The sequence below is a fragment of the Phaenicophaeus curvirostris genome, chromosome 2 (assembly GCF_032191515.1).
Source record: "Phaenicophaeus curvirostris isolate KB17595 chromosome 2, BPBGC_Pcur_1.0, whole genome shotgun sequence".
NCBI lineage: Eukaryota > Metazoa > Chordata > Aves > Cuculiformes > Cuculidae > Phaenicophaeus > Phaenicophaeus curvirostris.
Window position 1 is genome coordinate 84,768,247 of NC_091393.1, and position 27,996 is coordinate 84,796,242.

General features: G+C 40.7%; 1 protein-coding gene across 2 annotated transcripts; it reads left to right on the top strand.

The window, feature by feature from the left end:
* Positions 1-1,797: 1,797 nt before the first annotated feature.
* On the top strand, positions 1,798-26,068 carry EPHX1 (epoxide hydrolase 1). 2 transcript variants are annotated; one of them, XM_069852748.1, is made up of 9 exons: positions 1,798-1,893; positions 13,479-13,663; positions 15,451-15,631; positions 17,745-17,972; positions 18,998-19,127; positions 19,649-19,863; positions 22,294-22,402; positions 23,370-23,495; positions 25,035-26,067. In XM_069852748.1, exons 2-9 carry the CDS (start codon positions 13,484-13,486, stop codon positions 25,258-25,260), a joined length of 1,395 nt encoding a protein of 464 aa, XP_069708849.1. In that variant the 5' UTR covers positions 1,798-1,893; positions 13,479-13,483; the 3' UTR covers positions 25,261-26,067. The 2 variants fall into 2 exon arrangements, with proteins under 2 accessions (XP_069708849.1, XP_069708848.1); XM_069852747.1 differs by lacking the exon at positions 1,798-1,893 and adding an exon at positions 7,049-7,076 and having other exon boundaries at positions 25,035-26,068.
* The last annotated feature ends 1,928 nt before the right edge of the window (positions 26,069-27,996 follow it).

Genomic DNA, 27,996 nt, shown 5'->3' on the forward strand with positions numbered 1-27,996 from the left:
TGCTCTTCTCTGGACTCGCTCCAGAGTCTCAACATCCTTCTTGTGGTGAGGGGCCCAGAACTGAACACAGGATTCGAGGAGCGGTCTCACCAGTGCCGAGTACAGAGGGAGAATAACCTCCCTGGACCTGCTGGTCACACCGTTTCTGATCCAAGCCAAGATGCCATTGGCCTTCTTACTTGGTATGTGTGTTTTTGGAGGATTGATTCCCCCACGCATCCAGCGCTGCTAATAAAGAATACCTGCTTCATAACAACTATCTAGTTGTTATTGAGTTATTATATCGGAATCCTTGCCCAGCCGCACCTAGCTTCCTGCTTCTGTGAGGATTGCTGGAAAGCAAGGGGGTTTGGAAACTCCGTCCTTTGAATCACTGCTATGGGGCAGACAGCAGCCGGGGAGGGGGGAATGCGCTTCTTTTAAAGTAAGCGCAGTGAGCGCTGGTGGGACTGGCCGAGATATTTAGGAAGCCCACACAGACTTACACTCGGTATCACAGACACGCTAGGTGGGAAAAGACCTTTGGGATCGCCAAGCCCGACTACACCCATCTAAATGAATCATAGAATCACAGAATAACCAGGTTGGAAGAGACCCACCGGATCATCGAGTCCAACCATTCCTATCAAACACTAAACCATGCCCCTCAGCACCTCGTCCACCCGTGCCTTAAACACCTCCAGGGAAGGTGAATCAACCACCTCCCTGGGCAGCCTGTTCCAGCGCCCAATGACCCTTTCTGTGAGGAAATCGTTGGAGCCCGCCCCTCTCCGGAGCCCGCCCCCCTCCCCCCTTTCCCTCCCCGCGGCCGCTGTGGCCGTTGGTGCCGCCGGCCCCGCCCCGGGGCGGCGCTGCGGAGCGGGGGGAGGGGCGGCCCGGCCCGGCGCGGGGCGCAGGTACCGCGGGGCGGGAGGGGGTGTAGAGCGGGGCCCTTCAGCGAGTTATGGAGTCGTGGAGGGGGTTGGGTCGGGAGGGAAAGCCCATCCAGTCCCAACCCCCCTGCCGCAGGGACACCTCCCACCAGACCAGGCTGCTCAGACCCCCGTCCAGCCTGGCCTTGGACACCTCCAGGGATGGGGCAGCCACAGCTCCCCTGGGCAGCCAGCGCCTCACGGGCCTCATCGTGAAGGGTTTCCTCCTTATGTCCGCTCTAAATCTTCCCCTCTCCAATTTAAAGCCATCCCCTCTCGTCCAATCACTCCATGCCCTTGTAAAAAGTCCCTCCCCGGCTTTCCTGTAGCCCCTTCCGGCGCTGGAAGGCTGCTCCCAGGACTTCCCGGACCCTTCTTCAGGCTGAACAGCCCCATAGCTCAGCCTGCCCTCGTAGCAGGGTTGCTCCAGCCCTCTGATCATCTTCTTGGCTCTCCTCTGGACCTGTTTTGACAGTAAATCACTTTTATAGTGCGATAATTAATTGTTAAGTTTTGCTGCAGCTGTTTTGTATGTTTCATTATCTTGCCATGTAAATCTGTCTTGTATCCGGAGATAACATGCAGACAATCTCCAGGTGAGATGTTTAGTTGTCTAGCAAGATACAGTTGTTTTAGGTCAAGTGATAACTTGAAGGAAGTCTCCAGACATGGCTGAATACTCCAAAAATATAATGAGCAACCTTGAAGAGATTTATATGCTTCTTTGTCTAAAACTAGTATATATACTCGCTGCTTTTGTGGGATTGTATGCCTTTTTAGAAGGGCATCCAATTCAGCGCTGAATTGTAAAATAAAAATATTATTGCCTTTGCTTTGAAGACTTTGTCCTTTTTTAATCTTTACCAGTGAATGAGTGCTTCTCACAATAGGTTACTCTGCTTGCAGTGCTTCCTGCTGAATCCTGAGGACTGACGCCTGCAGACACTGAACACCAAGAGAGAGGGAGCCCGGACCGTGGCAAGTGGACGCTGCTCATACGTGCCTTAAACACCATAATTTTAAAGAGTGTGCGCGCCCTCCGCCAGCTGGTAGCACCAATATGTTATTAACAATGGGTATTATTAAACTCTGAATAACAGCAGTGGGATAGATAGGGACTCTGGGGTTCATTTTGGGAACAGGACAGCCCTAAGCCAGTTTTTCTGCAGGAGAGGTGCCTGGGACCAGGGCTGTTTGTTCAGTTCAAGGTTCCGGATAAGCTGGCCTTGCTGCTGACAATACTCATGGAAATAACAATTTTATTTGGCATTCATGGGAATCTGGCCAGATTTCCTGGTTTAGTTTAAGCAAGTGGCTTTAACTATTGGCATACAAGGTCTGACACAAAAAAGCTCAGGAAGCTCTGACCCTATAGCTCAGGAACCAAGACTGGGAGGGGAGAGACAGGGTTATAGAACATATTCTAACCTGTCACAGTGAGACAAGGCTCAACTTGATGTCTTCACTCATACTGAGTGGATGCATGTTCAAATAAAGACATTTTCTTACCCTTGGTTGGAAAATGTCAGTGTGCAAGAGTGAAGAGCGAGTTAACATCAAGTTTCTTGTGAAACTCAAGAAATCTGTGACAGAAAATTTTCAATTATTGACTGAGGCTTACAGTAAAGAGGTACTGAAGGTCAAGTTAATGCTTGAGGGAACCCATTTTTTGTCAGCAGAATATGTGACAATGGAAGTGATGGAGGCTTTCAACAAGCTTTCAGAAAATTGTCTGTGTAATTGCTGTGAACATTGGCAGCATCATATGCAGCTGTGTGTCAACTCAAAAGGGAGCTGTTTTGAAGGTGATCGTGGTTGATTTTCTTAATTTGTTAAATAAAAAGAGTTGCAGGCACAGTTTTGGGGTTTGTGGTTGGGGTTTTTTTTTGTGTCAGACCTTGTATAAATGGTTTAGTCTGATTTTAGTTTGGTATTTTTACTTCTTTCTGAATGAGGATATGAAATTGAACTTTTTTTTTTAGGGGTCATTTGCCAAAACTGAAAATTGTTTGAATGAGTACTACATACATAGTTTCCTTTGCTGAACAAGCATTTTAGGAAGGAGAAGAAAATCTTTTAAGTTTAATGACGATATTTTGTCACATAACTGAGCAATCTGGAAAGGTTAAGCAAATGACATACTTGGTCCTCAAGTTTGGCTCAGTTTGTCGGAATTCAATTGGGATTTTGACTTTACTTGTCGATTAAAGCATCATAACCAAGTAAGTTGCTTAATTTTCTGATTTTATGGAATTAGGCTGCTTTCTCTTCCCTTATTTTCATAGGACTGTTTTATCTAAAATAAGAAAACTTGCCTAGTTAATGTCAGTGAACTTATGAGGTAGGATCAGTCTTAGAAGCCACTGTCTCAGATTTATGACACAGCCACAAATGTGGGTTGCTATTTTGGTTGGCACTACTCTTTTGAGATGCCATGCATCTCCTCTAAAATGGATATTAGTCCTTCTGAAGTAAGTTAAAGCTGAGGCTTGAGTGCACAAATTGCTAATGCTTACTGAAAATCAATGAGAGAGAGGCCTCAAAAGCAATTAGGCAGCTTTGAAAATCAATCCACATTTGAAATTGTCCAAGGACAAGGATTGGGTCTTTATGAAAGCTGAAGTCTTTGTGGGGAAGGTCCTAGTGCTGTGTCAAGTTCGTGACTCTTTAGGCTACAGCTTTTCCACTCTGAATTCACATATAGAAACTTCTGTATGATTTGCTTAAATTCTGTTGGTTTGATATTTCTTCCAAATTTTGTTATTTTTTTCATATGGGCAATAGATGAACTAGGTAATTCAAAATAGAGCACAGTTTGTAAAAGCAGTGCAGTCAGATTCTGCATGCAATTTGTCTGAATGAATTGCCCCCCCCCTAGTTTTGGATTACTAGGTGTTTTAAAAAGCCTTTCCCTTCCTTATTGATCTACTGTGCTTCTTGTATTTGGTCATTCCATAAGGTAATACCGTGATTTCAGCCTGTTTGTTTATCTAGGGTTTCGGCAAACTTTCAGACTTACCTAGTATTTTTAGACATAGAATGGCAATGTTTTAGTATGGTAAGCACTGTAAAACAAGTTAGTAGAATATACATGGCAAATTTGTTTTAAGTAATTACAACAAGTAAATAAAATTTTTGAGGTAATAATTCCAGAGTGGCAATATTCCCTAGAAATTCTTGTTCATTCAATCATAATTTGTCAAGTAATTTGTCGGTGGAGAAGTAGCAAAGCAGGAATGGAGGTGGTAGGTGAAGTATTCCTTTTAGCTCTAGGCAAAATTAATTGATTATTTTATATATTCTTATGCCTGCTACATGTATTATAGTTGGAATATTCAAATTTTGTGGCCCAACAAGCAGAGGTAAAGCCTTACCTTTGTGGTAGATGTGCACTGCTTTGTTGAGCCTGCAACATTTCCTTCATGTATTTCCTTCATGCAACGTGCAATCTCAGAACCAGGCCAGTTGTCTTTAATGTGCAAGTTCTAAATGTGGCAAATAGATCTCTAATTACTGTGAAAGTCCCTAAAGAAAGGTCACTTGGAAAGCAGATTTCTTGCTTCACTCTGAAGAGCTTTGGTTTGCTTGTAATTAATGCTGAAAATACTTTTTTTCCCTTCTGAATCCTATCGCTGCAGAAGTCCTGGATTTTTCCTTTGAACACATTATTTTTAATTAAAAGCATCATTGTGTGTGTAAATAGGTATTTATGTAAATAGTAAAGCACAAAAATCTACTCTGAAATGGCATTTGCTTTAGTATCTTGGTCATGCTAGACATTGCAGGGTAGCTAACACAATGATTTGAATAGACTGTGGATTTTGGAGTTTGTAGGTTGTTTTTTTTGAAAGTGGCATTTTCAGCGTTGATGTATGTATTTAAGCATATTCTTATTAATTAAATGTTTTCTGATTGGCAGAGCTGGGAATATTTTTGTGGGAATTGTGGCGGCCATGCTTTGTTAGTTGCTTTTTTCAATAGCGTATATCTTCTAATGCATTTGTCAGAATGAGGAGGTTATCTGTGGACGTGTTTATGGAGGGATCCTAAAGAACACAAGCTATTTTCTAGGTTTCTTTTCTGAAAAGTTAGCTGTTCTCTGACATTCCACTTTTTTTTTTAAAAAAAAAAGCATCTCTGTTGGAGATAATTAGGTGTAATCCACAAGAAAAATAAAGGCTCAGCAAATTTTTTTCTTTTTTCATTCTTTCTCTACCTCAAGCAAGTCTTTTCCTTTTTAATACACTCAGTAGTTGACTTTTTTCTTTTGAACTCTGCAGTGTTAACTATTGCTCTACCAGTTTGTTGTGTATGTGCTGGCTGCCCACCAGGTCTGTACGCTCAGTATGCTTTGCTCTCTGACAGATGAGTCTTTCTTGCAGGATTAATCAAAAATACTGTTGAAGGACCTAGTCTTCTTGGCTGCTTCATCATGAGTGTTAATTGCTCTAATCTTCTGGGTACAGGTAGTGCACTTCTCTAGATGACACCTTAAATCCAAACAGAACTTAAATATTTAGTTGTTATTAAGAGAGAGATGAAGTAGCAAGAATTGTTCTTGTTACATGTTTACTCTGGCACATCCTCTTGGTGTTGCAGTTATTTGACACAAAATGATGACTACCATCTGTTCCTCTTCTCTCTCATCTTTCAGAGTTCCTTTTCTCTTTGAGAATGAAGTCTTCATAGAGAAATAACAAGTTTCTGTCTCTTCTTGTTTCCATAGTCACAATTTATTAAAACTATGTTATTTTCTTTTTACACTCTTACACACGTTTTTGTTCATGCTGCCCTTACTACTTAGAGTCATGATCCTAATTTAAATTTACAGTGTGCAACTCATCTTACTGCCTTGCAGCTGCCAGAAACTTCCTCTGGCAGTCTTAAGGTTCAGCATTTCCATGTCCACACCTTCTTTGAACTGAGAGATTGTTGTGTACTTTGTTCTTATGTACTTTGAAGTCCAAGATTTCAAACTGTTGCGCTTTTTCCCCTCCTTCCCCCCCAAGGCACCATATACATGTCAATTCTGCAGGTGTTAAAGGTAACATGGTTTTCTAACAGTGCTAATACAAAAAGCTTGTAAAGCTGCTAGTTAAAGAGCATCTTTACCTCTCTGATTTCATGGAAAAATCTTAAGAGATTTAGACTAATGAGAAATCCCACAGTAAACAGGACACACACGCTGTACCACCCAGCAATACAAGATGAATCTGAGTCTTCTCTAGAGATCAGACCGGGCAAAATATTTGCAGGGGAGAAAGAGGCTTTTACTCTTTAGTACTGGAGGACCTAGTGAAGCTAAAAATAGTGCCCAAATTTCCTTTAAGGCCTGAGGAACAATTAACTCAATTACCTCTCATTTCCTTAATATCTAACTCTCTTGGTTCATCTGCACTTTTTTTCACCCCTCTCTGTAAGATGCAAATACTGGCATAGGCTGAGGGGGTTAACCTTATTATTGTTAGAAACTCTGGTGGAAAGCAAAACAGAACAAAGTGCCATCAGTAGATTCTTTTCAGACATTAAAAATTAAATACGAAATAGTGCTGGAGATGGTTTTTTGAGTCTATTTTATTGGATAGTGTCACTTAATTGCCTGGACAGTGGCTGCAAACTGTTTTAAAAACTTTGTACTGGCATGTACATTTTTTAATACAATTTGAGAGCACTGTCAAGGAGATCCAGCTTTGAGTTATGTTCACCTCCAAGCTGTATACCAGGCATCTGTTGCTTCTCTGCATTCATGTAAAAAACCTCTGTTGTTGGAATTTGAGGATCATTAAATAGGATAAAAGCTGGATTGGATAAATAGGATAAAATCTTTGCACAATCTAACCTTACTGTTGTAGCTATCAAATGTGTTATTGTGAAATTTCAAATGGTCCTTTCACCCTTATTATTGTGACTAAACAGTGCTGATTTAAGAATCCTTGAGCTACTCTTCTGTCTGTAGAGTCCTAAACAGGAATTATTGCAGATGGAGAGTAGATCTCCTTTCTCCTGCATCGTGCACATAGTCATTAGGTTATGATTAATAGGTATTGCACAGATCCTAGGTCAGATTCTGACAGTTTGCATTTATGCAGCCCACAGGCTTTTTTTTAGTCTCTGGAGAAAGTGGATTTGTTCAAGCAGAAGAGAAGCAAAATATGGACAACTGGGGTAAATAAGACGTGCTTTTAAGCAGTACGTTACAATGTGTTGGGCACTGATTTGAAAGAGGAAGTAATATTGCTTAAATATGTGTTTTTGTAAATTGAAATTTATAAATTTGTTCTTAAAAATGTGGCATATAGCACTTAAAATTATGATTGTGAGATGAGCTTTGACCGGCCAGTGGTTGCATAAATATGCTGCCTCTGGGTGAGGCAAAGCAGATAACAGTGAGCTTAGTCCTGTACTCTACTTTTCTCTTTGGCTTAGCTAGTCTTGGCTGTCACTGCCTGTCAGATTTTGGTGTCGTACTAAAAAGGTGACACCACTTGACTGTTATAGTATTGTAGGAAAAAATTAGGTGGGAATACATTGTATAAGGTGCTCAACTGCTCTCCTGGAGTGAAGTGCATCAGGGACCAACTGCCATAAGCAGAAGTTGTGGGTGACGCATATGGGTGCCCCCAGTTCCTTGAGCTGTCTCTCTGTTGATTGTCAAGGTTGTTCAAGGGGCAGAGATGCAACAGAGCAGTGCCTCACTGCCACAGGCATGGGATGTTCCTCAGTGATGAGGGAGGTATACCCCAACCCTGTCCTGGGAGAGGCGTAGCCATCCCCCTGGGAAAGATGGGGTAGTTCTCTTTCTTTGGGGAGGTGACCACCTTCCTTGGCTCTAGTCTTCCAATTAGATTCCTGCTGTATTGACTAATTCCTAATTGCGAACAGTCTAGAAAAAGATTGTGGAACAGAATGATATCATCTCTTCCTGCTGTTTTGGAGATAGCATTGTGTGCCACTTCCCTATGGCAATGCAAAATGTAAATGCTAAATTTCTTATCGAGACAAGCCAGAAACTGTTGGATTTGTATTTCCTGTCTTTGATATGCTTCCTTGCATACGATGCTTTATTTCATATGATGCCTCCCTCTCTTCCTTTCTTACGTGTTAATGTATTACTTTATGCTCACCTGGGAGATGTTATCAGTTATATGCAAAGCTGTTCCCCTGTTGCTGTGCTGTTTTGCAGCTTGTCATAATGCTCCATAAACTACATAAATAGGATGCTTTTGTTATACAAATGTCTTTATTTTATGGTTTTCCGCCTGTTTCTAGTGTTACATAATGACAAAACCACAATGCCTGGAGATGGCAGGACATAAACTGAGGATTGAAGCTTCTGGGATTGTGCCATGTCTTAGTCCCTTTTAGACTGTCAGTACTAAGGGACCCTCTCACAGGTGACATGAGTTTATTAAGTCCTTCAGTGGGTTGTTTTTACTTCAGATCTGTTGGGAATAGTGCCCTACAATTGCTGCTTTTCGGGCAAACCAATCTGTAAACGAGGACACTGTGGCAGAGTAGAGCCTTTCCAGTAAAACCTAATGGGGGAGTTTATGTAACAGAACAAAAATAAATGGAAACATCACTTCTAAATTGAGCTGTTATGTCTCCTGCAGAGTAATTATTAATCAATAAGCCTTGGATCTGACAGCGTCAGAGTGTGCTAAGTGCTCTGATCTACCTTCCAGTCTGCTAGTAAACCAGCCTTAGAAAGAAGATGTTATTAACTCTAAACCATGACCACCTCTGGCATGTGTCTGAAAGCAGCATGGTCTTCACCCATGTACTAGCTGTTTTGCACTGATGTGGTTTTATAGCACCAATTGGACTCATGGATGTTTGGGCCAAAACAGGTTTGCAAGTGTTAGACTGAAAATCTTTCCAGTAGCTTATTTCTCCGATAACATGTTTCAGATGAATTCTAACACTGCAAGGGAAAGGTGAGTGATTACTAGTAGAACAAGATGGGAATTTTAGCATTAAACTGTTTCATGGAAGACTTCTCTAAAAAATAAATAGCACTGTTCTCTGGGACATCTGGAAACAGATGAAATCAGGGCATTGGACAGGACATAGCTTTGATGTAAATAATAATGGCTCTGTTCCTGTGGCACGAACAGAGGACAGTGCAAATCAAAATGCAAACAATGCTGAAAAACAAGAGTGTTTTCAACAAGGAGCAGTAAGATACTATAAAAGTTTTGGAAGTTTCTTGCAAAAAACATTTCTTGAGATGCATTTGGTCATCTTCAAGACGAGCTGGGCCTGTTTACTGGATCCACCACCCTTCAACATTCTTCTTTCAAAACATGTTTTTAAAAGCATGTTAAAAACAATAGCATTTGAAAACAAAAACATTCTTTCTTGGACTCTAGGATAAAAGTACTGTCTAAGGTATTTAAGTGCTGTCTACAAACAATATCCACCCTAGGGTACAGCAAAGTCTCGGCGCCTAAGTGCTTGACCATGGAATAAATGGAAATATTTCCTTCTAAGGTCTTGCCTTTGGTCATATAAAAAGAGGAAAAAGCCAAACCAAAACATGAGCCCCCTTTGAAGTAGTCATTTTTAAAGGCAACATGCCAGCATGGTTGCATCAAAAGACTTCAGAGAATAAAAACACCAGCACTTTGTTTTTTACATCTCTGAAAACTGCAAGTATAGAAAGGTTTTATTGTACTTGTTTTCCCTTCTGCATTCATGGTGCTCTATTGCTGTATCATGGAATAAGTGCAAGGGGCTAATAACTTCCATCTCACAACAGCTCAGTAGTGATTAGTGGAAGAAATTCTGGTGCAGATGCGTCACAACTGAGGCTGCTTTACACTGTGAATAACACATGGGACTTTTAGAAAACTCACTTGAATAGCAAACTTGGGAAATCATGGAGTGCATTCGCTTGAAGTAGTCGCCTCTCAGCACGGGCTGGAGAGGTTGGTAGAAGCATGCTGTGTGTCAGTAACTAATCACCAGCAAAACAGTCCCTTTGAGTGTGCTATGAACTGGTGCAAGTTAAAATACTGCTGAGGCACTTCGCCCTTTCTGTTCCTACTATGTACTTGAAAAAGAATGTAGCATAGTTGCAGTTGTAGGCCCCTGTGTTCTTTGTAATTAGGAATTTTACAGCCTTTTGCAAGGAAACTGAGGGATTGAATATAGAGAGCAACTTGGGATCTCTCTGTTAGCAAAAAATAACCTGGTGGGTATCAGAGGCTGCTACCTCCAAGTCAAAATGACATTTTATGCAAATTGGTTTGTCTCTGGTCCCTGGTCCTATTGGTTTTCTGCAATAGAAGACAGAACCCTTGGGAAGCCTGAAATTGATTTTGGCACTTGTTGCTGAATTGTGAACGCTCTCATTGTAAAGTTGGCTTGGAATTAATTGCAGAAATGAGTATCTTTTCACATAGCAAGTTCCTCATACACACACTCCAGGGTGAATGCAAAATATGCATGTTTGCACAGAATACCTCCTATATCTTCCTCTGCAAAAATCCTGATTTCTCAAGTCTCCTTGAGAGCAGATGGGGGAAGCAGAAATGTTTTTGTAGCTCTGGGTACTCCAGTGACCTAGCACATACGGGTTTCTTGCTAGGGAATGGGCTAACATTCTGTTTCTGGGTAAAGCAGTTCTGTCTTAGGTGCAGTGCCTCTGTCACTGGTACAGCATAAGCCAAGGAGAAAGAGTCCTCTGTTTTCTAGGTGCCCTAGCCATCCTGCCTGAACAACAGAGCTGGCACTGACAGAAGCTGTCTTGTGTTGGCAGAGCTGTTTGTCGTGGGGCTTTGTAAGCATATTGAAGATGGCCAAGAGTTTGCATTTTTTGTATGTGGTACTTATATAGTCATGCTGGTGAAGCTTTGTAGTCTAGACATGGCCTGAGTTGTGATGTGATTTCAGGGAAGTTACTGTTCTTCTCTGTGAAGACTTAGTATAGAAATGCTGTTCAGCACTGTGGTAGGTATTATTTCTATGCAAAGTGTTTTGAGGTTTCTGAAAGACCCTCCATTTCTGCCTTGCAGAAAATTTTAATTGTGCCCTGGAGGCTCCTAGACTGCATTTGTTTATGTGTTGAGGCATGAAATTGGACAAACTTTTTAATGTTTGGGTAAGTTATGGCCTGAGTGTGCTGGAGGTGGGAAAAGATTGTTCTCTTGTGCTCCACAGAACATGGTGAAATAAAACTAGCACCTCCTCAAACAACAGAAATTATGAAAAGACACAATGAATAAATGGATCAAGTCTTTTCATGCCAGTCGTTTCCACTTCTCCAGACTCTGAGGATTAAGGAATTTCAGGCCACTTTCCAAGGCTATATCAGTTGCATGTGTAAGCAATGTATTCTTGTAGCTTGCTGTCCTATCTACATAGTGCCTGGCTTCTCTACACGTATTTCAGTGGGTGCTTATTTTGACAGTTTTATTTATTTATTCATTGACAGTCATTAGAAAGTTAACCTCAAGAGCTTGGCTAGAATGTGTCTCTGTCACATAAAGGCACTTCAAAGACAATTAATTTTACTCCTGTTGTAATCATGTAAATCCCATTAACTTGTGTCACAAATCTAGTTTTGATCCAGGAATAAATTCGGTCAATTCTGTTGACTCTTTGAGCAATTTCAGAGCATCAAATTACTCTGCAGCAGCAAAACTGACGAAATCTTCCAGCTCTGGAGAGAATGAAGACTGTTCTGTGTCAAACAATGCTTGCCCTGCAGGAGTTTTGAAATCATAGTATCATAGAATAGTTTTGATTGGAAGGAACCATGAAGGTCACCTAGTCCAAGCCTCCTGCAGTGAGCAGGGACACCTTCCAGTAGATCGGGTTGCTCGGAGCCCCATCCAACCTGACCTTGAAAGTTTCCAGGGGTAGGGCATCTACCACCTCTCTGGGCAACCTGTTCCAATGCCTCACCACCATCACAGTAAAAAATTTCTTCCTAATATCTAGTCTAAGCCTCTCCTCTTTTCATTTAAAACCATTACCCCTTGTCCTATCGATACAGGCCCTACTAAAAAGGTTTTCAAATCCATCTTTCTTATAAGCCCCCTTTAAGTATTGAAAGGCTGCAATAGGGTCTCTTTGGAATGTTCCCCAGAATGAACAACCACAACTTCAGCCTCTCTTCACAGGGTAGGTATTCCAGGCCTTTGATCATTTGACTGGCCTTCTCTGAGCCTGCTCCAACAGGTCCATGTCTTTCCTGTGCTGAGGGCTCCAAAACTGGACACAGTATTTCCGATGTGGTCTCACCAGGGCGAAGTAGAGAGGCAGAATTACCTCCCTCGACCTGCTGGCCACATTTCTTTTGATGCAGCCAGGCCTCCTGTGCTGCAAGTGCACATTGTCGGCTCATGTTGAGCTTCTCATCCACCAGGACCCCAAGGTCCTTCTCTGCAGGGCTGTTCTCAATCTCTTCATCTCACAGCCTGTATTGATACTGAGGGTTGCCCCAACCCAGGTGCAGGACTTTGCACTTTGCCTTGTTGAACCTCATCAGGTTTTCACGAGCCGACTTTTCCAGCGTGTCAAGACATGAAATACTTCAGGTCTTATCTATTCCCCAGCAAATGAGTATTTGAATCACAACATTCTATAAAATTATGCATTAAAATGATGACAGGGCTGTTCTCCAAACCTCCAAACTAACATTTCTCATACTTAAAGGGATGCTTGAAATAAAATTATTAAGGAGCTTGAGTAACTTTTTTCTACTTGCAGCATGAAACATTCAAAATAGATTTTTTTGTTGTTGTTAAAGTGTTCTCTTTGACTAAAGCACAACAGCCCTGCATAATAATTGGGTTATGCAGATATGCTGTGAAATCAGGTTGTTCTTCACTTTGACAGAGTTTTATCACTTGAGGTAGAGTGTTTTAGAGCCGGGAGAGCATGCATGTGGTCTTTTGTCTTCTCTTTAAAACAGTTAAGTGGGGGAAGAGAGAGAAGGTCCTTCTACCCTTTGTACTGCTGTTCAAAGGTTCTGCAAATATATGCCCACTCCACTGCCCCAGACTGATGGGGAGGTATAAGGTGGCTGCCTGAGCACTCCTCACTTTTCATTCTGTATATATGTCTTGGGGTTTTCCCCTCCAAATCAATAACAATAGATATGCAAGCCTTATAAGAGATGCTCTGCTTTGGAATTTATGGAAAATCTAGAGCTTCAGAGGAAGAGAAAGCATTAAATTTAAATTATACCCACAGTCACCTCCTTTATTGTCAAAGGTTAGCAGCAGACAGCGGCCACTGACAAAATCATTGTGGCATGTTTAATCAGAGGACTTTTTAATTACTAAGCCATGTGATCTCTTGACTTGCTTTGAGTTCTGTTTTTACTAAATATCTTTTATGTAAAACACTTAATTCCTCCCTGTTTGAGGTGTGTAGATTAAAATATCCTATTTCTGAAATTTTACAGAAGTGTTGAAGTCCTGTGAGTTACAGAACATCACGTACATCAAATCCTCTCCTAAGAATTGAGGCAAACTCTGTATTCTTTATAAAGTAGGTCCCATGTCTGTGAGCCATCTGGTTGGGCTTTACCAGAGTTCTGTTCTTCTTTTGCAGGCATTATGCTGCTTGAAGTATTCCTGGTTCTGGGAATAGTCATCATCTACTTCTTACTTTCCAAGAAGAAAGAAGAAACGTTGCCCTTCAAAGAGGGATGGTGGGGCAAAGGGCAAAAGCCTGACACTGAAGAAGATACAACTGTTCGGCCATTTAAGGTGGAAACTACAGAAGAGGAGCTGAGTGTAAGCAAATCTCTGTACTGGGGAGAGAAAGGGACAAAGTAGCCAAATAAATGCAGAATTTATTTGGATTTTTTTTTTAAATTAAACCAAGAGTTACATTTATGAGAATGAGCAATGATGTCCAGGACATGGGGGAAAGGATTTTTCAGTACTTCAGAAGATAGACATGGATAGGCAGATTTCACATCCTGCTATACAATTTTATTATCAGCTGGCCATTGCAAGATTGACAGTAAATAAGCCTACTCTGTAAAGCCTAATAAACATAACAATCATATTACAGATTACTGTTTGTGCACCTTCCTCAGTCTGACTGTGTAGGCCAGAATAAGAACTAAAGCAGTTTTTCTTTCAAAAGCAGTTATGAATATCTCATTTGCTTGACTGCTTTATATTTGCAGCTGTGTTGGATGCTGATTCTTCTGTAATTAATGATCCACTTTGGTCAACATGAATACCACAGTGGTAATTACAGTAAACACATACATTGTAGAATTTGTTAGATAGCAAGCTTTCGATTGTGTGTGTTTAAGTCAGGGATTGCACAATTTTGTAGATTTGTGTGGAGTAGTGGTTCAAACAGTACTTATGGGATTGCTCATATTATTCATTTATAATGGATTCCTATTTTCTCAGGCCTGTTTTTTTAACTCTTTGTTTGCTTTACTTAGTAATATTAATGGACATTGATATCCAATGTGCTTTCCCCTTACACTGCAGACACAAAGCTAGATAGTTTCTAACTTGAAGATGTTTTTGAAACACACAATTCTGTATTATGACAACTATTGCAACATAAACTATCAGTAGAAAACTTTGTTTCTAAATAAGCATTTGCATAAGCTAGCAGTTAAAGTTATGCTAGTATTCATTACTAAAACTTTTTTTTTAAGGTTGTTGAGCATGGACAAAAAGCATGTATGGAAAGACATGTTAAAAACTTCATTTAAAAATCCAGGCTTTCTGTATACTTAAGTCCCCCAGTGAGTTTACATACTAACATCGTGCCTAGACTAAGACTGCCTGTTTAGCCAGTGCATTCACCTAACTTGGCCAATTAGAGTGAGAGCTATCTCTGTCACTGTGTTAGAAAACGCTGTTCAGGTTTAAACCCCACAGAGGTTGGAGCAGGATTAGATTCCCATACTTGCCTTCCACCTTCAACTATTCTGTACTTCTGTTTGTGGTAGGAAGGGGCTCTTGGCTTTCCTTCCCTGCTGACTATTTTTTTAACTTGATTTTGCAGTATCATCAGCATCCCCTGTAATCTCAATGTGCTGTGGGAAGGTCACTTTCATAGTTATTCTAGACTGGGAATCTTTAATTCCAGTCTATTTTCACCACCTTCTTGGCCATGCAAAATCCCTCAGAATGTTTCCCAGTGAAGACATCCCACCCTTTGGTTTGTGAAGGAGAGCAAAAGATTTGAGCCAGATCCATGAATTGATTGTGAGGTTGAGCTCCCAGGTAACCTAGGGAACAAAGTACCATGGAAAGGTACAATACACTCATGAATTAATTGTTCTCTGTGGTTATCAGCCTGGCAGACTGGTTAGACAGCTCTGCAAAACAAAGAGTATTAAGAACAGCTGTAAATGGAAGAGGAAGGAGGCCATCTGGAGGAGAGAAAGAATTGGAACAGCTAGTGGAGTATCAGCGAAATGGACAGGTGTCATTAGAGATATTATTTTCGTTGTTTTTGTTTCACTTGGGAATAACTAGAAACCATGCACGGTGGAGCACAACATGGCAGACACAAGTGCTCTCTTCTTTCTTTTTCTCTGTAGGACTTACTTAGGAGACTTGACCAGGCTCGATTCATTGAGCCTCTGGAGAACAGTTGCTTCCACTATGGAACTAACACAGTGTATCTCAGGAAGGTTGTCTCCTACTGGAAAAAACAATTCAATTGGAAAAAACAAATCGAAGTCCTCAACAAGTACCCACAATTCAAAACTAAGATTCAAGGTGTGTGGCTTTTTTTCTTAAAAAGTAAAAAAAGAAAACGAAACCAAACAGTAATACATAATCTTGTCTACATGGGATCTTGGTGGTAAGAATGCAATGATTGGGTTGCATGGGCCTTTCCTTCCTGGCTGGTGGGACATGGATCATTGGCACTGCTGCTGAAACAGCAAGAAACTCTTTAATCGTAACTGAAGCCTTTAGAACAAGGAATGACAAATGGAATTCCCTTGTGCACGGATAGGTTGTCAGCTGTTGTTACAGGAGCCAAGCAGAGGCATTTGGAAACAGAACTACATCTTAAGATGTACACATGTTCCCTGACTTGCAGAAATACCCACAGATGCCACCTCCATTTAGTCCCAGCTGCTGCTGTCCCAGTAATGCCATCAGTCTGGCAGCCCTCCTCAGCTGGGCATGCTGGCTGCTCAGGTTGCCTTTCCCTTGGGGCTGATGTGCTGCCAGGTGTGAGTGAATGGTTTGTCTCTTCTCTTCAAAAGGCACAGACACCTTCTGAAAGAAGCCATTCAGCTAAGGTCTGCTGGTGCTGGAGCTTGGTCAAACTGGACGTTTTAAATGCTTGAATTAGGCTTGGGCTTGCATCATTTGGGGGAACAGTTATAGATTTGGAGCACAGCAGACAGTTGTCTCACAAGATGTCAAAATTAAAGCTTAAGATTATGCTTTTACTCATAAATGTAGGTTATTTCAAATGGGGCAGTTCAACATAATATTTTTAAAGGGTTTGGGACAATAAATGTTTCTTACATGGTGGTTAGAATGAAAGGATTTTATTTACTTCTATACAATACAGTTAATGCTGAGAAAGATAAAAGCAGAAAGTCTTCCTTTAACAAAGAAAAAAAGAAAAAGATCCATCATCTGGGACAAGAAAGAGAAAAGAAGCTAAGGACAATGCACTATGTATAGCAATGAGAAAAGAAATTTCAGCCTTAGGAATACAGAGATGAGCCATGAAAAGACAAGATCAAACATGCTGTATATCAGATTCCTAGATTCTGTCATCACCTGAAAGTTTTTCAGGGAATACAGAAATCCATAGAATTGTCAAGGATGGGGAAATCTCAGTCAGTGAAAATAGAATGGTGAGCTGCAGTTGATGTGAGTAAAATGTGCATAAATGCATCAAGAAATGTGGCATTCAAGCTCTACTAAGAGTAAATTATTGTTTCCTGGAAAGCAAACCCCTGAATGGGTTTGAGGAGAAGCAGTTCACTTGAAGGAACTAGTGCAAAAAGATTGAAAAGGAAACAGGACTGTAATTTTTGCCTTTTTACTTACAAATGAGGCGAGTGGTACTAGAACATAGTTTCCTGTTTTAGTTTACTCACTTAAAGAGATACTGAAAGCTCTGGATAACAGGGAGAAAAGAACCACAAAATGGAACGCATTAACTCTTTTAACAAGGCAATTTCTTCAAATCCTTTATTGGGCATGATTGGTTTGTCAGCAGTTTAGATGTGTGACTTGATTACAGGAGAACTCCACAGAGAATACTTACTGAAAGCTTTTTACATTTCTTTTGCTGTAACATTAGGATCAGTGCCTCGAGACAGAAACCAGACATGTTCAAATGGAAAGTAAGGCATGCACAAAACAAGGGAAGTGATTAATGGCCCCGAAACAGATAGGTGCTAGTTATGATGGATTCCCTATCTCTTGATGCCTTCGAGTTGCAATCATATGCTGTTCAGGAAGAAAAATCTCTGGTTAGCTGAAGCCTCTCTGGTGCCATATAGGGACATTTAGGTAACATTTAAAGGTGCTTGGAGTAAATGATGTAATTGTCTCTTCTGCCTTTAAGCTGTGTGAGTCACTGTGTTACCATTAGTAGATTGCTTTACTTCTATGTCTTAATTTGCCAATTTTAAAACAAATATGCCAACCTCATTTGGCTGCCATGATGCTTAATTGCCCATTATAAAGTAGTTTAAGGTCCTTGGATAAATGGATCCAGAGAAGTGCAGTGTGTTTGTGTTCTCACAAAAAAAAAAAAAAAAAGACTTCAGAAAAGATTTATTTGTAGTCTGCTCTGTGATCAGTTTCAGAGTCATGGTAAACTTGGGCATGTTAATTAATTATTTTATTTTTACAGGCATTGATATCCATTTTGTACACGTAAAGCCTCCTAATTTGCCTGAAGGCCGCTCTGCAAAGCCATTATTAATGGTTCATGGTTGGCCTGGCTCATTTTACGAGTTTTACAAAATTATCCCTCTTCTGACGAATCCTGCAAGCCATGGCCTCAGTGATGAACACATTTTTGAAGTCATTTGCCCATCTATCCCAGGTTATGGTTTCTCAGAAGCACCGCACAAAAAAGGTATGATGAACAAGAATAAACTGAACTAACAGGAGCCTTGTCTTACAGTGAGATAGCCCCTGTTAGCAGAACATAAATTTCTGTCTCTTCTTGATTTCCCAGTTTAGAAACAAAGATCTTGTATATCAGGTGGGAAGAGGGAAATAAGAGTATGACTTCGGGTGACATCATTAATTAGTTTCAGGAGCGATGTATTTACAAAGGACTGTAAAAAGTTTTGAACTGACAACTCATGGATTGTTATTGAATCAATGAATGTGTAAGGGTGGGCAGGAATAACTTAATTTGTTAGTGTTCCTTTTGGGGATTTTGTATCCATATTCAATAGCCTTTATACAGGTAGGTGAGAAGCAACAGTTGAAACAGATCGATTCATGTATTTACATGTTAGATTGCAGCCAAATACCAGCTTGTTCAGCTTGTGCTTTGAATTATGCAAACACAAACTGCAATAAATTGGAGCAACATAGTATTTAAAGGGATGCTGAGTTCCTGTTTAATTATGTGTGAAGGTGAATGGTATGAGGAAGGTTTCTGTAGCTTTTCTCTACTTCTGTGGTTATGATTTATGTGGTCAGCGTTTTGTGACATGGAGGAGTGCATTACTAGTGGAAACATAAAGTTTCCAACTATCCTTAAGATGAGACTGTGCTCAGAGTTGACAAAATGGAAACACATTCTGTGGACAATGCTGAGTATCTCTGACAGGGCTCAGCTGGAGTACAACTACAGTTTAAAGGGATTCCGGCAACCCCTTGGTGGGGCAAGTACATAGGCAAGTGGTGGGATTAGGAGAAAACAGTCTGCAAGGAAGGCTGGACTTTCTCCTTGCAGTTTCTGCTTGCTCTCTACACCTTGCCTGGATGATGTGATAAGGGCTTCCATACAGCTTGCCAGACACGCAAGGAAAAGTGGACTTGTAGCTTTATAAGAACTTGAATGTTGCCTTTATGGGGAGAATAAATGCTGCACAGTCAGAAATGTAGCTGGAATTAATGCTTCTGTTCTTTTTTTTTGTAATGCAGACTTTAATTCTGTAAGTGCCGCTTCTGTTTTTTATGAATTGATGCTCCGACTGGGATTCAATGAGTTCTACACACAAGGTGGTGATTGGGGTTGGCTCATCTGCACCAATCTGGCCCAGATAGCTCCCAAGTGAGTACCCCTTTGTACAGTGTTGCACAATTGGCATGCAAGGCTATTTTATTCTTTGAATAGTCATTTCACGTGTTCTTGAGTGTTCCTGTCCAAGTCCTCGTGTGGGCACCATGTGGTTTCTGTCTTCAGTGCTCAGTGTTAAGCACTGTTCCAAAATTACATACCTTAGTTTAGACTATATACCTGTTCTTTCAAAGAGTTGTACAGTAGCTTTTTAATGGTCCCACTGGGGTCTGGGGTGAGATAAGTACTTGTAACAAAAGGAGTATTTGTGGCGTAGTGCCCAGGAGTGTGTGCTGATTACTGACAGTTGCCCCATTGAACCATTTTTGTGTGAAAAGCCACACTACAAACAACTCAGGCATGTGCAGGTGTATGTATGTAAGGCGTACATAGGGTCATGAACTAGCAGGTCAGAATTTAAGTATGTCCATTTTTGCTAATAAAATTTTAAATATAGCAAATTTGAATCACTTTTTTTTGTTAAACTGTGGGGGCTTTTTCTGTTTTATTTTTAGCCATGTGAAAGGTCTCCATTTAAACCTCGCCTCTGTTACAAACATGGGATTCACTCACCTGCTCTCCATTCTGCTGGGCCGTTATCTGCCAGGGCTCTTCGGTTTCCAGGATGAAGATGTTCGGCGGATGTTTCCCTTCTTGAAAAAAGGGCTCTACAGGATCTTGTTGGAATCTGGCTATGCTCACATACAGGCTACAAAGCCTGATACTGTTGGTAAGACAAACAAAAGAACCTTCTGAGCTTAGGAAATGAGGCTGTTTGGTTTATTTGTACTTTCATAGAAACAAAACATACTGCTTAAAATATACAGAAAACCATTTTCTTCGGGGAAATTGAAGTAGGAAGGTTAGCGGTTTTAAAAGGTGAGCTCCTTCTTTGTATCTGAGTCAGAGAAGGTTACAAACACTCACTTTTGCATGCAGAAGCAGTAAACCTGCACATCAAAACTGAGCATGCTCTAAGTGCCACTGAATTAATCTTCAGTTTTCATAAATAAAATAGTTTATTGAATACTTGTCCACTTCTACTGTCACTGGGGACTGTAATTCTATTTCAAATGCAGCTCTGCTGAGAGCAAAAGGTAGTTTCTTCACAAACAATAGATCTCATTCAAATAATGTAAAGTGGAAGAAGCTTTTAGCTGTCTCAGCACGCAATGTAACTTATTTATAGAGAAAAGTAATACCTGAAAAGTGAAATCAAATTTTGTTTTCACTCATTGCCCTGAATCACTTGCAGTCTTTCAAGGGGGAAAAAAAGTGTGCCTATGAATGTTGTTTCTAGATGAGCTAGTCACTCAGATTAGATTGCTTACCTACTTTAAGTATCTTGAGTATTAAATGTTTCTATTTTAAAAACATCTTTTGAATTGCACAACTGAGTTAAGAATACTGAATGTGTTTTAGTTTAGTGCAGCAGCAATTCCCTTGTGGATTTTATTAAAAACAGCTAAGGAAACTAATTCTTAATGGTTTTCCATAAGCTTACCTATGGAAGCAGGTATATTCTTCAAATGTTTAGGCAAAATGATAATTTTATATATTTAAAAATGTTTTGCTTCCTTTTGACTTCTGGTTTCTAAAAATTACTCATCTCTAATTCCTTTTGTGCTTTAGGGAAAGATGGGGAAGCTGGTAGGTGGAAGATGCTTAGCTATAGTCCTCCTGCTGTGGTTTTCTGGCCGATTCTTGTCCCAACCACTAAACAGTGGTCTGTCAGAGTGGACTGCACAGACTGGGAACCAGCAGCCAGTTCATATTTTGGGAGATGGAGCAGGACCATTCCTGCAATTTTGAGAACAAAGGAGAGAGGAGCATGGCAGGTGGCAAGTTCCCGTTAGGAAAAAAACACTCTGAAGAAGGGAGCGTAAGGTAGCTGGAATAAGGAAAACCACGGAGACTACCAGAAACTTGGTAGTCTCCTTGAAACTTCTGGAGGTACCGGGCTACCTTGCAAGCTGTTCTAAGTGTGGAAGTTGTCTCTGGCCCTTGGTGTGTATATATATATATGTGTGTATATATATGTATACTATGGTTGCTAATACTATATGATTGATTGCTTTAGAGCTGTTTTTTAATTAAACTGGCTTGCATGGATTTGATTTTGCACTTATTCTTTGGGAACCCTGCATGGAATGTAGGTTCATTTTCAACTGATGGAAATAGGCAACTCCTGTATTCAAGAGTACTGTTAGGATCAATGTCAGTTTTTCCTATATGTAAACCAACGTACTCTTCTTTGTTCACAGAAAATATATGAGAACAGGCTATTGCTTATGTAGTTCTGCAGATCTGAAAAGCATGCTCAGTATAACTTTTTCAAACAATTGGTGTTTCAGTTATCAATATTAGTTGCTTGATTAGCTGAAACTCAACTATCATATTTAAATAGCAATTACTGATGAAATTGTGCTAGCTGTTGTGTTAGGCATCTTCCAGAAGGAACTTCAAATATATTGCGGTTCCTCAAGAAAAGCTTTTTCTAAGTTTTTTTCTGAGCAGTTGGGACAGTTTGTGATCCCTGTACTTCACAACACTAGGATGCCATTAGGAAAGTTCCAGGTGCAGGTGTGTTTTTTCTGTCCAAGCAAAAAAACTATAAAACATATATATAGCATTGTTCTACATGAAGGCACTTGGCTGCTGTTAACTCAGAGGATGGATGTTTTAGTAAAGCCTTGCTCTTCTTTAATGACTTCCTAATAAACCTTAAAATGTTTTGCCGTTAGATAATGGTGCAAATTCTCCTGGTCATGTGTAGGCGTGTGGAGTTTGGCCCTGTAACACTGTTTAATACATGACAACTTCCACATTAATGGAAATAAACCCTACTTGGCACACAGAGCTTAATCTTATTAGCTTAAAAGAAAAAGAAAAGCCAGCAGAAATCCAGTACTGTTACATCAGCTCAAAAGTCATACAGTGTGAGCTAATATGGAGCCTGTTGGTTTGCAGATACTATCAGTTTATGACTCAACAATAAATGGCTCCAACTTTTTCTACTGTTTTATTTATTTATTTAAGAGCACAGATGCTGGAACAGCTTTGTAAAGTATCTAGCCGGTATTGTTATGAGATGCTTCTATAACAGTCTGAGTTCAGTAGCTGGATATGGTAATTTCAGTTTAGTTTTCTTCCTCTTCAGGCTGTGGTTTGAATGACTCCCCCGTAGGACTGGCCGCATACATCTTGGAGAAATTTTCTACATGGACTGATGTGGAATTCCAGAATTTAGAGGATGGGGGACTAGAGAGGTAGGTGTTTTGTCTTTTGCCATTTTGGATGAGGTAACTAAGCCCAGAGTCATAGCTAAAGAAGTTTGTCTGAACTGCTCACCTCACGTCTTGTTGGGAGCCACAAATGGTGCAGTGCTGTACTACAGCATGCTAAGGAGCAAATAGGCCATGAAGGTTAATGTTCTCCCTTCTCACTCTGATCTCCTAGAAAAGAGATACACCCTGCAGACTCTGGGTATTAAAAACTGACTTAGGTAGAAGAATCTCCTCAGGACAGGGAAACAAAAGTTTAACCTACATTAAAATGGTGGGAAACAGAACTCATGATTCATTTTAATACTGATACATAACTCTCTATGAATTTGCTTTAGATTGATCAGTATTGCGTCTTATCTACATATCAGTAGCTAGTAAAGAATCATTCTTAGTGTGCAGCAGAAATCTGAGATTAAGTTCACTTTGAAAATTGCTGACTTACCTGGCAGGAGAGGAGCAAAGGTGCATGTTATGAAAAGGTCCAGTGACAATGGATTTGAATAGAATGTTTGCGCTGCAGCTAATAATTTGATATGGAACATGCACACATGTTGGTGTGATGGCTCTGTTGAAGGCTCACAGCAAAATTTCAAATTATGAATAATAAAGGGCACAAGCTGTTCTGTGTGCTCTTCTGCTCCTACCCTGCCAATCTATGGACAGTATAGACAGCTATGCCGGAGCATAAGGGGCTTGTTGGAATCTGCCTTCCCTGTGGGAGTTTAAATGTCACTTCCCAGTCTGTGTCTGAAAAGCCATAACATGCTTAATTGGTCACTGACAGACAGAGGGGGAGTAGCACATTTCACCTCTCACCTCTTTCCTTAACCAAGTTAACTACTTTTTCCTATAACTTTTTTTTACCACCAAACCAAAGTCAAGTCCCTACTAAAGTAATGCAGAATTATACTCAGTTCTCACAAAGCAATCTCTGGGATTACCTATTCAGGAAGTTTAACCTGGATGATCTGCTTACCAATATCATGATCTACTGGGTGTCAGGCTGCATAGTCTCCTCAATGCGTTTCTACAAAGAAAATTTGCAGAAGGGGATAGGCACACAGAAACATGAAAGGTAAGTGTTTTTTTTCTTTAAATATCTTGCCCTGAACTTAATTTTATGGTTGAAGACAGGTTGCATATGTCATAGCTGCTGCACATTTCTGAATGCTGAGGAGAAGCAATGCTGTATCACAGTGCTGCTCTGCAGGACAGGCCTGTTAGCTGATGTATGGTGTTGCTTGGAAAACACAGTAATTAGGTAAGAATCCTAAAGTGTCAGTAAGGAGATCTGACTAGAGGCACTGCTAGAGGACCTCCTCTCATGGTGTATCCAGCTAGGGAGAAGCATACGCAAGTACTTCCAGATTTTACTTCAGTTGCTGAATTAGCCTGCAACTGAGTCATACATTCAATTTTGTTACTAGTTCTAGTGTTTTTCTGGACACAGTTTACCCATTTCTGCAAAAGATTTAAGCCATACCTTTGGAAGCAACTTCAGCGTACAGATAAACTGCGTAATTTGAAAGTCAGCAAGACTGATGTTCCTGCTGCATAAACACTTAAGACAGCAGTTTGGTTGCATATACTTGTGTCAGCTTGAGTATTAGTGAAGGATTAAACCTGCCCTGAGGTATGTGCAACCACAGCTTACTGCTATGGTATTTATTTAGCTGTGAAATGATGTGCCCAGGAAGATGACTCAGTTCTTGAAGCTGTTGAGGCTACACTGTGGGCAGTATCCTGCTCTGGCTCTGCCTACATGAGATGACTTTCTATATGCCTAGAGGAAGGAGTCTCAAAGTACTATGTAAAATCTAGGCACTCTGTTATCAGGCTCCCAGGGCTTGCATGCCCAACAATTTTTGTCTCTAAATTTTAGTCTGTCATTTCTGACTATGCAGCCTGTGTGTATGGGATATTTAAGCCTAGAAAACATTGCTTTGTTTACAACAAGTGCAGATCCCTCTGCTTTCTAAGATACTTTCCTCCTTAGATCCAGTTGTTTCCCAGCACTTATGAATGTACAAAATATTCTGTAGAGTGCATTCCTGCCAGTTAGAAGCAAGAGCTACTTTACATGGTAAAGTCTCGTGTTCAGCCATATTTCCTCTGAACTAGTCTAGTTTTATTCTCTACTATTCCTCCCCTTTTCTCCTCCTTTCCAGAAGTTCAAGATAATTCTTCCCCTGCCTACCCTCCAGTTGTCCTGTCAGGCTGAACATGTTCTAGTAATCTTCACTGTAAACCTCTTTCCAGCGATGTCAAATAGTGTGTTTTCCCCTCAATACGTAACTTTTGAGCCCTGAATGTAGCATGAGGAAACTCAGTGCCTACCACCTCCTAGGGCTTTCTTCTCAGTTTCCATGCTTCTACCTCTCATGCCCTGGATCCCTTGTAAAACTGCCTTAATATCAATGTATGTAAAATATTTTTTAAATTTTTGTTTTAGGAATAGGAGTGTTGTCTCATCTTCAGATTTAGTGTCTGGAAGTAAAATTTTGATTGGCTAACAACAGTGTACCCAGCTGTTTTAAGAACAGCATTTCCTTGGGTCAATATCTTGCAGAGTTAAGTGTTTGAAAGGTTAAAATTACTCTCTCTCCTCTCTCAGGCTCACAGTACAAGTACCTACTGGTATTGCCTCCTTCCCTAATGAAGTCATGCACACACCCCAGGCTTGGGCCAAGAAGAAATACACCAAAATAGTCTCTTTCCATTTCATGCCTCGAGGTGGCCACTTCGCAGCTTTGGAGGAACCTGAACTTCTCGCTGAAGATATTCTGCAGTTTGTTGGGAAAGTAGAGAAAGAACAACTTCGGAGAAAGAAAGGAGACTAACTCCCCTAACAAATGGCAGGGTAATTGTTTCTAGCTTAGCACATGTAAGCTAAGCCTACTGTAATCCATGTAATTAGACCTTATTCTTGACCAGATGTGAGAGAGGACAGCAAGAAAAAAATCCAGTAAATCACAATGAAATACTGCCATGGAGACCTGCTACTGATTTTGGGGTGGTTTTTTTGTTCAGCTAGGCTAAGAAGGTATCATGAAGATGACTTAGTTATTTTCTCCCCCAAGAACAGAATTCCAGAATCTGAAATGGAAAAATACTTTGCATCAAATAACTAATAACACTTTCATTTGCTTTTTTTCATGGCAGTAGTAAAACTTAAGTTGATGTAGGTGTGATGTTTCTCAGATAAAGAACAGGGAACAGCCTAGCAAAATCTAATTTGTAGGAGTGCATCCAGTTAATCAGCATTGGAGATCTACAGTGCCTTTAAACTAGCCAGCTGGCTACTGCTGGCTGCTTTTCTCTTGCAGCCTGGACTGTAAAGTGGCTTCCTGGCTGTGAGGAAGTTCAGTTCCTCATGCCAGGCTTCTGGGACAGCAACATGCGAGGAGCAGCTGCAGCCTGAGTAGCTGGAACGTACAGGTGCCTGTAGCTCCAACCAGAAGGAGGAGGTGGGTAGAAGTAACTATAGCCCAAGCTCCCTCTGCACTGAATTTGTACTCTTAACTAAAATCATAGCCCTCAATAGGCTCAAAACACTGTGGCTTTGCACTGCTTCTGCAGGGTATTCTGAATACTTCTTATTAAAGTATAAAAATTTTATTAATTCAAAAATAAAAGAAACTTGGATTAAAATCTTGAATAATAATTGCTTTAAATTTTTAATAACTGAGATTTTGTTTGGTGACAGCAGTGAGAAGTATCAATTCAGAACCTGTCAGTTCTGTACTGCATCTGTTAAAAAGGTTTCTTTGAGCAAACCGCTCAAAGAAAACTGAATTTGAAGGGCTGTATGTTTTTGTCAGCAGCAGTCCTTAGTGCATGCAGTTGAGCTTCAAACACTTCTCTACCCCTGCAAGCACAGGGAAATATAACGCACCAATAACGCTTGCATGGACTAATATTATTTCACAATATTAATTGAAATGGAAGCTGTTAAAAAAAAACAAACACAGTAACTCCAGCAGAGCCTTGCTCCATCCCACAGGGCTTCAGACTCCAGAATACCAAGTAATTTGTTCCACAGAAGGGAAGTCAGCACTTCTGCTGGGCACATTTGAATCCTGGTGCTCAAAGGCAGCTGATACGCCATGACAGAAAATCATTAGGGCAGATGGGTTATGAAACAGCCTGGATCAGAGCTGAGACTTCTTGCTACATTACCTCTGCCTTCTGTGCTTCTGCACCCTTATGCCAGTAGAGGAAGGTGCAGTAGCAGTCAGGTCTCTCTCCCTGAGGTTTGTCTGCAGTGCTGCCTTTGATCTTCAAGCTGTACTTGAATTCTTTAAGACAGCTGACTGCTTCCAGATTAGTAGTGAGCGTTAATTCTACATTTACTTGTAAATACTTCCATCAGGCAAAACTTGCGTTCCCATTTGCAAAACATTGCGTGGTTCAGGAAAAAATACAGAATCATCCACTTTATCTACAATAGACTCTTCTCAGAGAAGACTATTCCCAAACTTATTTCAGATTCAGTATATTCAAAAAAGGTTGCTTATTCAGGGGGAATCGGCTCTCCTCTGACAACAACAGCTGTTACAGGCACGACTGTGCTCCCTCTCACACAAGTCTCAATCTCTGGCCATTTGTTTTTCCCTTATTTCTGTCCCATGCATGGCCTTGCATCTCAGAGCTAAAGATTGTCTTTTCCCACCCTAATGCACTTGCAGACATCTGCTGTGGCACGAGGGAGCGCTGCCACATACTGATATAAATGAATACTTCCCAGGGACTGCTCAGTCACAGCCCAGAGAAAGTGGGAAGGAAGTCTGCTATATGATACCTGCCAAACCGATTTTCAGATGTGAACAGAAGGCTCAAAGTATTTTCTCTCCCCCTTCTGGAGCAGATCTGCTTGAAGGGGCCCAGCCTTGATGAAAGGAGGCACAACACAACTCTCTGTTGTGATCTTATGTTACAGCAGCTCATCCAGGCCCAGCCACCAATAAAGAGCTGGACAAAAAAAAAAAAAAATTCCCACCTGTAGAAGCTTTCTCTTTTTAAATATGCCTCACAGTGCTCGGCAACTTGAGACAATGATAATGAACACAGGCAGTAAGCAAGCACATCCTTGGCCTGCTCTGCACACCAGGTACGTCCATTCAGCCTACTACAAACACGAGCTGTCCACACTGTCAGTTTTACTGAGTGTCGAAGATAGGCACCAAGACACTGAATTCAGCACAAAAATGAGTCTGATTAGCTACTGTCTGACAGAGAAAAAAGTCTGGATGTAAAAGGTTCAGACTTTAGAAGCTTAAAAATTATAATTAAGCGCCTGTTATATAGCAAAGGTTGTTCTGAGTTCTGATGTTACGCTTCTGAAAGCTTAAGCTCACAGCTATCAGCAGCTGGTTTTTATCACTTACTTTTCTAATCTTAGGTACAAAGATTTAGTGAAACACCATGACAATATGAAAGAATACAAAATTCATCTATGTGCCAGCTGTGAAGTCTTCCATCAATTCCCCTCCCCTTTTTCCAAACAATCATCTTGCTTTACCAAAACACAGCCAGTCCCACTGCATGTAGAGCAAGGTTTAACACTAATGAAGTGT